This window comes from Equus przewalskii, chromosome 14, assembly GCF_037783145.1.
Source record: "Equus przewalskii isolate Varuska chromosome 14, EquPr2, whole genome shotgun sequence".
NCBI lineage: Eukaryota > Metazoa > Chordata > Mammalia > Perissodactyla > Equidae > Equus > Equus przewalskii.
This window is the reverse complement of record NC_091844.1, coordinates 4,059,030-4,074,374: the sequence shown is the minus strand read 5'-3', so window position 1 is coordinate 4,074,374 and position 15,345 is coordinate 4,059,030. Positions and strand designations below refer to the sequence as shown.

The window sequence follows — 15,345 nt, the reverse complement described above, 5'->3', positions numbered from 1 at the left end:
AAAAACAGAGAGTAGTATCATTTGACAGCTGCTGGCACAAGTATAGACAGTAAGTCAATTTTGATTAAAAGAGGGCATCTTGGACAGGTAGGGAGGGTGATCGATGGGATGAGAAAACTGAAAGGCAGCTTCTCTGAGATAAGAACAGAGAATATTGATCAGTGGAATTTGATTAGCCTCTAAATCATTGGTTCTCAAATTTTTTTGGTAAATAAACTACTTGTCTGCACAAAAGACTGACTGACTTAAATAAGTAAAAAGAGGAAGAAAAATATCCACGTACCAAACTAAAAGGAAAGAATTGATGCACCTTTTATAAGAAACCAACGAGAGAGTGTTGTGTGTGTAAACTGCTTGAAGCCCAGCCTGACCAGAAGCCATCTGAGTCCACTGGGAGGCTTGCTGAAGGGCACTGCCGCTCTCATCTGTCCGCGAAGTCCACAGTTGAAGGTTATTAAAGGGTCAGGAGTGCCTGGGAGCATGGGCTCTCCTCCCCTGCTACTCCTTCACAGCCTGTGCTTAGAAGAAAATCGTACTAATACTTCAGCTATCACGGATGGAGGAAGAAAGAAAGGATATTATAGGTTGTTCTTGGCTTCCGGGTTTTTCTGTCAATGAGAAAATAGTAATTAAATCCTGAGTAAAGGAGAGAAATATTTGACCAGGGCATCTGCTTTATAAAAATGCAAAAGGGGCTTTTGAGCAAGTGTTTGAAATAATGGATCAAGTTGGTGAACCTTTGGAAATAGTATCAGAGTACTCTTTGGTTTTCTTTTCTGAAAGTGCTCACTTGTTGGGAGGAGAAAGGGCAAAGAGGTGGGCTGTGAGACTTACCTGAAGGAAGGAATAATGGAAGAGATGGTCACGATCGGAAATTCGTAAGTCAGGGCATTTATTGATCACCTCGTCTGATCCCAGTGTGGAGATGTGGAGTTGCATCAGGTTTTTGTACTTGAGGGGTTATAGTCAAATAAGGGACCTAAAACCTAAGCAAAAATAATAGTGATGTAATAATAAAAGCCCTGAGAGAGTTTGGTTTTCTACCAATCTATTGTCCTCAAATTCCACTTGGAAAATGACTTCCTAAAAAGAAGGGTGGATTGAATAGCTTATGCTAACTGATAATTCTTCAGAACCTCTGGTTCAAAAACTATGAGAACAGAAAAATCATTCCTTTGAAGAATAATCAGAAGGAGATAACAGAAAGAAGTGGTCTGATGTTAGAAAATTTGAAAAGTTGGCACAGTATTCAGCAAAGAGAAATGATACTGAACATGCCTAGTGTTTGGAGAATGGAAAGGCAGGAAAAGGTAGATAGTGGGAGGAAGCACAGAGGCAGGAACTGAAGGCTGGAAGAGAAGGCAGATGTTTCAAAACTGAGAAGACGGTACAGGACTGAGGCTAGTTAGATTACAGTCCGGCCGGAGAAAGTTTTAACAAGTGATACCTGTGATGGCTTAAAAAGATGTCCACAAATTCTTTGATACTCCTCCCTTCCAAGCGTGGAGCCTGAGCACCCCCGTCAGCAGGGGCTGTACTTAATGACTCATTCTAATACACGGGATGTGGTGGAAGTGGTGACAGGCGACTTCCAAGACTGGAGGGTAAAAGGCATGTGGCTTTGCTCTCAGATCACTTGACCTGGGGGAGCCAGCTACCATGTTGTGAAGACACTTAAGCAGTCCTGTGGAGAGGCCCACTGACTAGCAGCAGAGGCCTCCTGGGTGGTTCATGTGATCGAACCACCTGGGAAGCAGATCCTGCTTCCCCAGTGGAGCCTTCAGAGGACTACAGCCTCAGCCCACGTCTTGACTACGACCCAATAGGAGTTGGGTGGTTCTAGCTTAAGATTTACAGCACTGCCAAATTTGTGAGTCACAGAAACTGCAATTATAAATGTATAGGACCAAGAGAAAGGGTTAACACACTTATAATTGGTGTCCCAAAAAAGTAGGTGGGGTGGAGGGGTGAGGTAGACAAGAAGGCGGAAGCAATATTTGAAGATGTAAATGCCGGTGTCACATGACTGGTGAAGAGCCGAGCCAGGTTCTCTAGCTTCGGGTTTAGCACCTTTAAAACATTTTTCTTTTTTCTGACACATAACACCTAGGAAATTTCATTTAAAAAGTACTTGTTTAACCCAGGTCAAGATCAAGAAATAGGACATTTCTGGCACTCGAGAAGTGCCACACCCATATGTGCATCCTGATTGCACCACACCTCCCACCAGAGACAACTGTTACCTTTATTTTATGGTATTCATTTTCTTTCTTGTTTTAAACCTATGTATGTATCCCTAAATAGCACTTTTTAGTTTTGCCTGCTTTTGAATTCTATAGATGGTATCGTACTGCAGCTTTTCTTGTCTCACTTTCTTCTTCTGGTCCACCCTCCTTGTGAAATATTTTAGTCCATGTTGATGCGTCCATTTCAGTGTCTGATGAAGTATACACGCCATCTCTTTGTCCATTCTCCTGTTGGTGGACATGAGGAGTGTTTGCACTTGGTCCTTGTGAGTAATCCTGCGTAGACATTCTTAAACACGTTCCTGGTACAGACATGCATGCACTGCTCTAGAGCACATGCCTAGGATGAAATTTGAGTTCTTGAGAATGCCTGTCTTCAACTTCTCAATAGTGCAGAAATTCTTTAACAAAGCAATAGTACTGGCTTATACTCCCACCACCTGTTAAGAGTTACCAAGTCGAGCACTCTTTCCACCTCAGGAATCACTGTGGCATATTGGCCTCTGTGAGGGACGCTCAGCAGGTTTTAGCTCTGTGCTCCAGTGTAGAAAGCTCATATTAGCAACCTCGTATGGGCCTGTGTCTTCAGATCAGTAACACACCGAAACAGAAACCCATGTGGAAAGAGAATGCTGGCCTTGTATGTGTTCCACTCCACTTTCTCAAGGTAGATATTGAAACACAGAAGTGTGAAGGTGCTTTGACAGGCTGAGGTTTAGAGTCCTGAGCCATAATACCAGTACACTACTGCTTGGTGAGGTGAGTGTGGCTGGTCCTTTTCCACCCTACTTCCTGAGTCTGTTTCAGAAAGCCAAGCCTGGAGGGATTACAGCAGAGTGAACGGGAGAGGTTGGCCCTGTTTTCCTGGGGCTCATCCCTTGCCTCGAGCTCTCTCTGGGCCAGTGTTATTTGGGGTCTGGAGTAGCTCTATCTCCATCAGATCCAGGAGTCTGGCTCAATTTGAAGGAAAGAGATCTTAGAGCATTCTCCCCCCAGTGTCCCAGCTGTCCCACTGGGGAAGTTCCCCACAAGGAATGTCTGGAGCAGGGCCAGACTCCTTAGGACAGAATCGGAAGGCATCCGCAGCCAGGGATGAGGTTGGCCATGGGCTCCCTCCTTGGAGGGTCTGCATAGCCCATCAATCACATTCACATCTTTTTCTCGTGGCTCTGAACGTTTGAAAACACTGCTGGTGGTTGGCCCGAGCCTCATTCAGTTCTCAGACTGTGTGAGGATCTCCTGGAGGGCTCCTTAAATAACACAGATGGCTGGGGTTAAAACGCAGATGGCTGAGGCCCCCACCATGGGTTCTGATTCTGGAGCTCCAGGGCAGGGCCTGAGAATTTGCTTTTCTGATAAATTCTCGGGAGGTGCTGATGCTGCTGGTCTGGGGAGCACACTTTGAGAACCGCTGGTCTGGTTCATCTTCAGGCTTTATGTAGAGCTGTGTAGCGGCAATGCGGAGCAGTGCATTTTGGTATACAGATTGGAAAATCTTAGCTTGCACTGAGAATTCCCCATATGTTCAGCACTGCTGCTTGGCATAAACTTAGTTCATTCTCTATCCTTGACTTCAAGGTTTCTGCTCAGGAGCCCACGAAATTAAAAATTACCTTCTCTGCTGCATCACTTTCACTGCTGTAGCACATATACACACGTGTACACATGCACACATGTACACAGGTTAAAGTAAAAGCACATTTCCCTGTTCAGAAAGTCATCTGTTGATCATTTGGCTTAATTAAAATTGGGTATATCATATACTTAGCATGACTCACTCAGGTACTCCCTCCACTTTATCTCTGAATTGATTAAACTATGTGTAACACCAGCACACTGCCTGGCTTTGCAAACTATAAAGGTGAGATCGCCCTCTATCTTTACCTAAAGGCAGAAACTTCTGGCACGGAATATATATACTTATAAAAGTTAATAGATGCTTGAAAGTAAAAACGGCTTTAAGGAAAACCTGAAGCCCTCCGGCAAGGGTTGAGCTGGTATAGACTGCTGCACACCATGCGCTGTGAGTTCTCATCTGCTGGGACTGAGAACTATAGTGACCGTGACAATGGTGCTGATGTCGCAGGCCCTGCTCATGTGTGGGGTGCCTGTCAGGAGCACCTGTTTTAGTTCTGTTTTCAGAATCATACACAGCAGCCACCTTGGGTGGTCAGACCGGGAATACCAAGGCCAGCTTGCATCCATCTTGTTCAGTCCTGTGAAAATAGTCATGATTTGAGAATTGTGTAAATAATTACTTAGAATGTCGTTTTGTGCTTTTAGAATATTGTATTGATAGTGCTGGTTGACAGGGTCCTCTCTGAGATCAGGGTTCACGGTGATTCATTTCTAAGAGATCTGGTTGGGGAAATGATTGTCAGGTTCTGTGTCCCCGTGCCCTCCCCCCCGCCCCCCAGCCCCGTGGCCATGATTCTGAAAATGATCTAGCTCCTGAGGCCTGATCTGAGATAAACCTTCCTGTCTCTTCCTCTCACCGGCATTTCCTTGATTCCCTGCAAGGCATCATGCCCTGGCTTTAGCATGGAGACACGATGGAGTTTTCCCCTCTAAGGTTTGCTTTCATTTGGTCTGTTTTGGGCAGAGGGATACATAAATACAAACTATGAATACGCTTGTCTCTGATTCTTTTATGCTAACAGCTGTGACTGGTGGGTGAGCCAGCAGCCCTTCCCAGAGTTGAGTTTTCTCAGACACCCATTTCCCTGAGTTGTCATTGGTTTATATGGAGTCGTCTCTTGTTTTGCAAGCTTTGCACGTGTTTTATCAAATGTTTGTAAACTCCCTGTGAGAGACAATGGCCTGGGCACATGTTAATTTTATCCTGGTGGGAGGAACGCGGAGTGGGGGCTGGCTGATGGATCCTCAGCAGCCGTAAGTTCCTGAATCTCGGGAAAGGCTGAAGCCTGGTGTAGGGATTCAGGCCACAGCTGTGTTAGCTCCCACCATCTGTAGGGCTCTCTGCGGAATGTAGCGGTGGATAGATGTGGCCCTACTTGGCCTGGCCATAGTGAAGGGGATAGGACGCGTATGTAAGTGAGTTTTACCCAGCAGTTTGTTAACTTTATGCTGGAGAGCAGCCAAGGAGGGGAATGGCTTCTCCTCTTGGGCATGGGGAGGCTTCTTCAGGGCGGTACACGTTGGAGCTGACCTTGCAGGAACGGTTGACGAGGACGGGGAACAAAGGATGGACACAGACGTGAAATGGTTCTGGGGGCAGGACACACTTTCGTCTCATCGATTGGATCTGTAGTCAGGGGCCAGGTGACGCAGCCCTGCTGGGCGTGGTGGGAGGTTGGCTTTTATTCTGAGGCCACTGAGGGAGGCCAGCGTCCCTCCTGTTCCCTCTCAGCCACTTAGTGCCTCCGAAGAGGCAGAGTCTTCCCTCCCCTTCTTCACTGGATGTCCCACTTCCCAGCGCTCCCACCGGCCCCTCAACTCACACAGCTGGCTCAGCTCGTTTCTGCAGAGGCCATGCCGGCCCAGCCACACACCCACGTTTGAATTAGCCTACCCTACGGCAGTGTTCTCTCCTTTCTCTTCATAGAACTTAACCATGGTTTGCAACTGTCCTTCCACCTCCATGTTTATCCGTTTCCCCCACTGGATCGTCACTTCTGTGAGAGGAGAAACAAGTGTAGAGCATATGTACTATGCATATGCACACGTACGCATACCCAGGGCGTGGCCTGCCAGGCATGTAGTCTGTGTGCAATAAATAATTGTTTATTGAATTAATCAGTACATGTTTCCCAAAGGGCATTCCTCATTCGGTGTCTTCCCTGCATAATTTTTCAATAAATGAGATAAAAGGTCAATTTTAATAAAAATAATGACAGGGCCAGCCTGTGGCATAGTGGTTAAGTTGGCATGCTCTGCTTCAGCAGCCCAGGGTTCACGGGTTTGGATCCCAGCCATGGACCTATGCCGCTCATCAAGCCATGCTGTGGCGGCATCCCACATAGAAAACAGAGGAAGATTGGCACAGGTTAGCTCAGGGCCAATCTTCCTCACCAAAACTAAATAAAAATAATGATATCTTTCTAAAACATATTCAAATATAAGTAAGGTACAGAATTTAAACATTTCTCAATAAAATCTGTGCTTGAACCATAGTATAGCCCCCTCTAGGAGACTATGAACTGTGTTAAAAATGCAACCAGAATTTTCCACTGGTCTTGAAGTATTTATTTTTAAATAGCTTAGAATTAGAAAATTTCTGATGACTTAACTTCTAACAGTGGTAGAAGTCAGAGAAGGTGAAATTTCTAGCCTCTGCCTATATGCAAACGACTTTGTATAAATTACTGGGTTATCCAAAATAGCTTAGAAATGAAAAGCTCAAGTTTCCTCAGCATCCAGGTTAACGTTGGTGTCATGTCATATGTTGCATAACGAGTCTCCGATTTTCAGATAACTAAAATACATTTAGCACTGAGACTCTGCTCAGCAACCTTTAATGTTTCTTTGATTCACAACGTCAGAATCTTGGGCAGCCTCTGGGTTATTCCGAACATCAGGGCCCATCCTAGATATTCACACGGGCCGCATTTCCATTCTGAGACCTGGATGGCTGAGTCTCCCACGTCTCCTGCCCAGCCCAGTCCTAACCTGTGTTCTGTTTCCTCCCCAGCCCAGTGACTTCTCCGTGTCTCTCAAGGCGTCAGGGAAGAACAAGCATTTCAAGGTGCAGCTCGTGGACAATGTCTACTGCATCGGGCAGCGGCGCTTTCACACCATGGACGAGCTGGTGGAACACTACAAAAAGGCGCCCATCTTCACCAGCGAGCATGGGGAGAAGCTCTACCTCGTCCGAGCGCTCCAGTGACGGCCCCGCACCTCTAGGCCTCCGGTGCCACCCTCACTCCCAGAGCCGGCAGATGCCCGGACGGCGGCGGCCCCGCTCTCCTGCAGAGGGCCCGCTCTGCCGGTGGTGCGGCCTTTATTGGCTTCTTTGCCTGGTTTATCTTTTTGTCCAGGTCGGTTTGCTTCCACCTGCCTCCCCTGGGCCGTCCCAGGCCCTCACCCCCACGGTCACGCCACTGCGGTCCGGCCAGTTGGAGAGTGGGAGGTGGAGGAGGGGCGGGTTTGTTCACTTTATTCCTTCTCCGTTGGGAACAGCCTTCGTCTGTTCCAGGTGTTCATGCCAAGAGAACCCTCCTCCAAAGGACGCTGGGCGCGGTCTGAATGCACCGAAGCTGCCGTTATTAAGTGCACTCCAGCACACTCAAAAAGTGGGGTCCTCTTGCATACTGGGCAGCTCGTGGGGAGGTCCCCGGTCCTAGCAGCCCTTGTCCCGTGTCCTTTGCCCTTCCGTGGCCCCCAGACTGTGCAGGGAGTGGACGTGTATGCTGGTGGCAGTGCTGGAGCCAGCAGGTGAGGGGGCGGGGAGGAACTGTCCAGTGCCTTGGGCTGTGCTTGCAATAAGGAAAGAATTTCCTCGAAAGGCAGTGTGCAAAAGAGGGACCGGCGCCTTGGAAAGACAGATGTTTTGGTAATTTACCCCCAAATGTGCCATCTGCCTAGTGCTTTTTCCTCTTGCCCTTCGGCTTGTTTAAATTTCACAATTATGTATTTAATTCTCAAAGTAATATGTATCTGTAGCCATTTGTTGACACTAATACGGATGATTAAGGAAAACAGCTGATCTCTGGGGTAGGGGAGCTACCAACGCTTGACACACACAGACACACACACAGACACACACAGACACACACACACAAAATATATATATATATATATATATTATTTGCTTTACAGGGAAATTTTTCAGGGTTTACAAGAGAATATGTGATTGGTAGTAAGAGACATACAGAATGTTTATGAAGAAATTGCATTTTCTTTTCTCTTTCCATTTGAACTTCTTTATAGTTTAAATATACAGTCTTGAGATGGCACATTCCTACAACTGAAGAAGGGGTCTTGAGACCTCCTCAACTTGCATACTCAGTTTTTTGGATATTGTAATAAAAAAAGTATTATGACAAGACTACGTGTGTGTTTCTCCTCGGGAAAACTGACTCACGGGAGAGTGATTACTGCCGCATTTACTGAATGCTCAGTGCCTGGAGAGAGACATTTTTAGAGAGGAGGTTAACAGATTTATTGCCTGTGTGTTTTCTTTTGCTACCACCACATTTTTGTATATTGAAATAATAAATTTTCATTAGTGAAACTCCAAGAGAAACCAGAATCTCAAGCGTGGTCTTAACTTGACTCTTTGGAAATTACTTATTAAAAAATATTTACCAAATTGTGGTCAGCTGGACGCACCACCTCCAGCTCCCCGGTCTTCGCTCACGCCTCATTTTCCTTCGCTCAGTCAGGATGCATTTCTCGAACAATCACAGTGGACCAGGACGAGGAATAGAGAGTTACATAACACAGGGTTTGTGTTCTCGTGGGCTAATTACAGCTAACACAGAGTCACCACGCCCTCTGTGCCAGACACGAAGTCCCCGTTTATTCCTCATCACAACCCCATGAGGCTGTCAGCCCCATTTTACAGATGGAGAAAATGAGCCACCAAATAAATGCACGAGAGCACGTGGTAGGGCAGGATTGCAAACCCAGAGATCTGGCTTCAGGGCCGTGCCCTTCCAGTGCCGGCATACGGAGGCTTCCAGGAGAAAGATGGTATTCCATGAGAGTTTGCACTTAATGTATGATTCCTGTTTCCTGTGAATGAGTTGTATCCTTTTGTTGCCTTTGATATAAATTAGAAGGTTGCTGATAAATCAGCAGTTTGGTGTCTGTTACCTGAGGTTGGGGCACCCAGTTACCTAAGAGTAGACAACCAGGCGAGCGAGGCAGCTCACGACCCTGGACAAAACCCCTCTGTGCCGTACCTTGCTCACGGATGTAACAATTCCTCCTCACTCCTCCAGGTCTCACTGTTGTGTCTTCCATCCTGACGTTATGCTAGAATCCCTCTAGAGTGAGTGCCTGGACAGCTGAAAGGCTGATTGACACATGGCAAGTCAGGAAGAAACAATGCAAGAACACAAGACAGATGACATTTTGGCTCCAGGAACTTCTTTAAAGCTTATAGTTATAATTGACAGTTATGTTCAGTTTTGTCCCAAACCACCGTGGGAGAGTCCAGCTGCCTGGGGTAGATCAGTGTTATTATAATGAAGGATCCAGCACCAGGGGCGTCCTGGCACAGGTGGACCAGTGGAGGGGGCATTGACTTAACAGTCCAGGATGAGCCTGTTGATGGAGTGGGAATGTCAAGGCAAGGGTCTTGTGTGGTTTGGAGTGTGGACACTGCTCCATCCAGGTGGCGCTTCCGCCATCACCTTCCTGCGTGTCCAGAGATGTCCTGGACAGGTCTCGTTTTGCTGCTCCCTTGCCTCTTTGCACAGACAGCAAAGAACAATAAAGGTAAGTCACTTTTTAGTGATGTGACTGCTTATATGTTTGCATTGAATGTGCTTTATTTTTCATAAACAGCCCTGCTGAATTATGTAAAGAACTACAAGCCGTTTGCATGTGGCTTATGTCAAATGCCATTAAAGTTTCTTGGAAGCTAAAACTGTCCATCTTTTCTCCCAAAGTGCATCACAAATTAAAATCTGAAATTGTAATTCGAATCTTTATAGCTACCGAGGCTCTGACATTTCCAAACAAAGCATTTTTGGTGCCAGTACGATTTTGTCTTTGGTTTCTCCCTGCTCATTGGTTTAGAATTTACTTTTCTACAGTTTCTACGGCCCAATTTGCCAGAATGCCAAAATAATTTCTTATGAGCAAAGTTCAGAACCAGAGGGTAGAAAAGCTTGAACACCTTCTTTTAAAATACTGCTTTTCAGTAGACATCGATCTAGTTTGGGCCATTTTCTCCCTAGAACCCAGCGTCGTTCACTTGTTAGCGTATGATTGTGTAATTCATGTGGTCGTTTCAGTCCCCACACCTTGCCGGCGTGCTGCCTGCTCTCCCGTGAAGCAGCCTTTCTCTTCCAGACGTTGCAGCCCCTGCCCAAAGGCAAGCATGGCAGAGGGACAGGCTGTCCTGTTAGCCCTGTGGCTTCAGAGAAATTGTTCTGCTTCTCTGAATGTGTCTGCTCGTGAGTAAATGGGGCTGCCCTCCATCTGCGTAGCTCACCAGGGTGTGAGGGTCAGCGGGTCGAGCCCTTGAGCTCTGTATGGCATGCTGCACAACAGTGATCGGTCCACTCAGGCCGCCTGTGTGTCGCATAGTCCACTTACCGTTCTTCCTCGTTTGTTGGAACTCGTTGGCGCCTCGCTACCCATTGGCTTCCTCAGAGAGCCCCACTGCAGAGCTCTGGGTCCTTAGGAGCCTCGGTGTGGTCCTTACCTAGCAGTCTCAGAGCCAACCACTCCTGCTTTTGAGAACTCTAAGTATTTGAAGAGGTATTGCTCCAACAAACTCCTCATTCTAAATACGTGGCCCATCTTTCTTTAGAAGCCCAGGCCCAACAGCCGTACTTGGCCATGCTCAGTTCTCAACTTACATTCTTACCCCAGGTAGTTGACGAATTCACATCCCTAAAGTAATCCTCTCTTGAGGGGAGACATCTTTGTTTCCTCCTTGGCAGGGGGTGGAGAGGGGTGTGGAACACCCTCTGGGTTTCATGTGAGGGAGTCCTTATATTTCTCAACCTGAGCTGACAACATCATAGCCATTGAGTCTTGGGCAAAAGTTGAATAAAGTAACCAATGTCCAGAAAACCTTTGTCCTGTCTTAGCTCTGGCTGCTGGAACAAAATACTGTAAACTGGTAGCTTACAAACAACAGAGGTTGGTTTCTGACGGCTCTGGAGGCTGGAAGTCTAAGGTTGGGGGACCAGCATGGTCTGGTTCCCATGAGAGCCATCTTCCAGGTCTGACTTCTTGTTGTATCTCAAATGGTGGGAAAGAGGGCTAGCTAGTGCTCTGGTCTCTTCCTATAAGGGCACTAATCCCATTCAGGAGGGCTCCACCCTCATGACCTAGTCCCCTCCCAAAGGCCCCTCCTAACACCCTCACACCAGGGGTTAGATGAATGTTGGGGGGTGTCCACCTGCAGTCCGTAATGCTCTCTTCTCAGCAGCTGGTGTTCCCACTGGTCTGAGGAAGCTGGCTGTTGGAGGGCCAGGGGGTCGGGAGCAGGTGTGTGCATTTGTGACATGCTCCCTAGAGATTCTGACGGAGGTGGTTTGGGGCCTGCATTTGAGGGACTATTCTAGTCTACTTGAAAACTTTGGGGAGATCACTGCTCCCACTGCTTGTGCACACTCTCACGTTGCTGACAATAGACACCTTCTACGGCTTGTCCTCTGGATCGTATAGATGGGAATGTCTGATCTTGAATGGCTAGAATGGTCTTTTTTTTTTTAAAGATTGGCACTTGAGCTAACATCTGTTGCCAATCTCCATTTTTTTTTTCTTCCTCTTCTCCCCAAAGACCCCCTCACTGCATAGCTGTATATTCTAGTTGTGGGTCCTTCTGGTTGTGCTATGTGGGACACCGCCTCAGCATGGCCTGATGAGTGGTGCCATGTCCAGCCCAGGATCTGAACCAGTGAAACCCTGGGCTGCTGAAACAGAGCGCGAACTTAACCACTTGACCATAGGCCATGTTTTTGGGTTTTTTTAACAATCCTTATTTGCCTTAGCCTCCATTGGGATTTCTCATATCACGGCTCCTAGCCATCCAAGCTACTGGAAAGATTTATTATGCTCCAGCCTGGAGGATCCTGTTACTTGACAGTAAGTTATTACTGAAGATGGATGAGCCCAGCAGCTGGTATAAAAGCTCACTTTGACAGCTTTTTAAAACACACGGCATCCTCCCTGGAGGTGGGTATTTGGCCAACTCCTCAGCCCAGGGACCAGGATCTGCAGCTAAAGTCAGGAGCCAGAGCACCAGAGCCTTGTACTCGAGCTCCCACTGATGGGGGAGGGCATATGGCCTTCCAAAAATAGGTCATGCCCAGAGGAAACCCCAAGTCCGAAGAGGCAGTGGTCCTACATTCAAGGTCGTTGAACCCCTTGAGTTTGGCATCCGCCAGCGTTTAAGCCTGGGTTCTGCCCCCTACGGTGGTGTGGCCTCCACCGAGCTCCAAAACCTCTGTGCCATAGTGGCCTCAGAGACAGTGGCACAGAGCTGCACTTTTTGCACAGCCAATTAAGGATGATGTTATAGTTGTTAGACATTATTATACATGTAGATAAGGTGAACTGCTTTGCATAATAATGTAGAATACTTAGAAATTGTATAACTTGTTAAATGATTTTAATGAAAAGGGAAAAATAGATTAATATGCTAAATTGTTATCTAAATGAAGCCAGTAGTAATCCAAGTTTCTGGACCACATCTGGTCCAGAGGCACTGTATCCAGATTATTTCAACCTAGGACTCCATCTAGTCACAGATGGAATTAGATGCCAGAAGTATTCGTTTCTACAAAGACAAGGAGTTCCCTTCCAAAGCTGTGAACAGTAGAGAATAAGCAAGGCATGGCCTCGACGTAATGAAACCAATTAGAATATCAGCCCAACCAGAATGCAGGTGTCCAAACAGCATCCAAGTCATGTTAATTCGTCACAGTGGGTGCATTGGGTGTTGGAAGCTTAGGGGCACTATCTTTGCTAAAATGCCTTCAGAGCTCTTTCGAGAAAGGTCCACCCACACTGTGGTGTAGCCTTTGGCTCTGGGTGGTAGATCTTTAGGGTTGCTTTTTCTTCTTTTTTGAGTTGGGGATGGTGATATCGGTTACAGAACTATCTAGAAATCATTTTGAGGAATTGGAGACATTTTATTTTCTTCACGCTTTCTAATATTCCCCAAATTGTCTGCAGTGGGTATGAAATATCTGAATGAAAAATACATTTTAAAAAATTCCTATGTATTTTAAACTGCATGGACCAAAAGTGGATGAGCAAAATCAATGCTCTATTGGTTGTACTGGTTGTAGAAAAATATTTAGGAGAAAGATTTCTGCTATGGACTTTGCTTGGTTTCCTGATGGTCTTAGAAAATAATTTTATCTTTAGTCAATATTTTCATCTAAAATGCCTGTTAAAAATGTGGTTGCCAAATTGAAAAATGTAGAGAAGTCAATTAACAGCATGATGGATGTCGCAGACTACTGGACTCGTAATCTAGGTCATCTAGGAAAATTTCTCGAGCACCTTCTCAACGCAGCCTACCCTGACCCCTTATTTTTTTTTCCCCGTAGTCTTTATCAGTCTCTGACATACTGGATAATTCAGTTATTTACCACGGTTATTTTTTTACTATCTGTACACACACCCCCCCCTCATACAGCTAGAATTAGGTTCCACAAGGGCAGAGAGAGTTGTTTTGTTAACAGGTATAACCAAAATAGAACAGTGTTTGGCACATAGTAGATACCCAGTAAATGTTTATCTAATAGCTCTGAATGAATCAAACTGAGAGAAAAGAGCGGTACAATTTTGAGTCCTTTCCTATCTGAAAATGCCTTTATGTAGCCCTTGAAAAAGAATGCTTGCTTGGCCGGATATGCTTCATGCATCACATTTTTTTCTTTCAGTATTCTAGCTGAAGTTCCATCACCCTTTTTGGCATCTAGTCAAACCCAGTCTACCTCCATCTGTGACAGCATCTTTGTCTTCCTCACCTGCATCATCTGTTCCCACCTTGCTCCATTAGCGCCCCTGCACCTCCCTCCAACCCCAGCACCACTTTCTTCCTTCGTAAGGTCCTTATCCATCCCCGCTTCATACTTTCCTTTGCTCAACCACTAGCAGTTGGGTCTATTGCACTCTGCTATACTGGAAAATGACTTTTAACCACACTGCCTTCACATAATGTCTTCCCTCAACCATCTATCCTCCCCAAACCTCTGCTTCCATCTCATCACTTAACTGCTGGAAAGGCTCATTGCTCCCTCCTGTCCAACAGGGACGATGAAATCTGACCTCTAGACTGCTGATGTGCTCCAGCTGCCCTTCGAACCTCAGTTCTTCAGCATCTCCTGATCAAAACTGTCTTTTCACAATTCCACCAACAGGCGCAGCACGGGTATACGCGTCTCCCTGCGCTTGCTCACTCCTTTCTGCAGCCCTTTCTGTAGTAAGAGTAACGTCCTCTGCCCATCAAGCCATCCCAGCTCCGTCCCCGTCTCCTCCCTGCTTGTGCTTTCCCTTCTCTCTCCAGAAGACCTGCAGCGGTTATCTGGCACCAGGGCTGTACGTGGTTGTTGCTGGCCTACCTCTCTGGTGTCTGTGTCTTTTCTCTCCCATCAGACTATCAAGAATTCTAGTTTGGGTTGAACAATATGAAATCTCCTTTTTTTTCCAGGACAAAAATGGTTAAATATGGGCAATTTCATATGGTTCAACCTAAAAACTTTACCTAAAGTTCTTAATACTGTACTCCCTGTACATAGTAGGTGTTCAACAAATATTTATTAACGGCAGAAAAAGAGAACCTATAAAATGAGAAGATAACAACCTTTTCTGTAGCTTGGAGTTAAACCAAACCCACTTTAAAACACTGAAATGGAAGCCTTGACATAATCAAACGTAGGCTACAAGGAGTATACTCTGGGTACCGGTGGTACTTTGATGTACCCTGAGCTTGCACACGCAAGCCTTGGAAGGGACAGACCATCGGGCTCTTGTGTCTCCATCTCTGATTAAGACTATGTGTTGTCTTAAAATGAGCCAAGGTCTCATTCAGTAGAGCTGGTATTTCTCATCTGTCTAATCTACCACAGAATTTCTCGAAAATCCCTTAAATTGGAAACAAATGTGGCCTGTGACCTATTGTGACTTTTTAAAAAATTATGGCAAAATACACATAACAAAATTTGCCATCTTCATCATTTTTAAGTGTACAGTTCAGTGGCATTAAATACATTCACAGTGTTGTGCAACCATCACCGCCACCCATCTCCAGAACATGTTGTAGCACGTGTAGCAACTGGCTTACTTCACTAAGCGTAATGTCCTCAAGTTTCATCCATTTGTAGCATGTGTCAGAATTTCCGTCCTTTTTAAAGCTGAATAATATTCTGTTGTATGTTTTATTTTATTTACCCGCTTATTGGTCAATGGACATTTGGATGGCTTCCACCTTTGGATGGCT

At 46.0% G+C, this 15,345-nt stretch overlaps 1 protein-coding gene across 14 annotated transcripts in view; it reads left to right on the top strand.

Moving 5' to 3' along the window:
• The window catches only part of NCK2 (NCK adaptor protein 2), a 135,734-nt gene extending 127,277 nt beyond the window's left edge, over window positions 1-8,457 (top strand). For all 14 annotated transcript variants that reach the window (XM_070573358.1, XM_070573356.1, XM_070573350.1 and 11 more), the window contains one exon: window positions 6,898-8,457. In XM_070573358.1, coding sequence (XP_070429459.1) covers window positions 6,898-7,092 — 195 coding nt within the window. In that variant the 3' untranslated portion in view covers window positions 7,093-8,457. The remainder of the gene's footprint in view (window positions 1-6,897) is intronic.
• The last annotated feature ends 6,888 nt before the right edge of the window (window positions 8,458-15,345 follow it).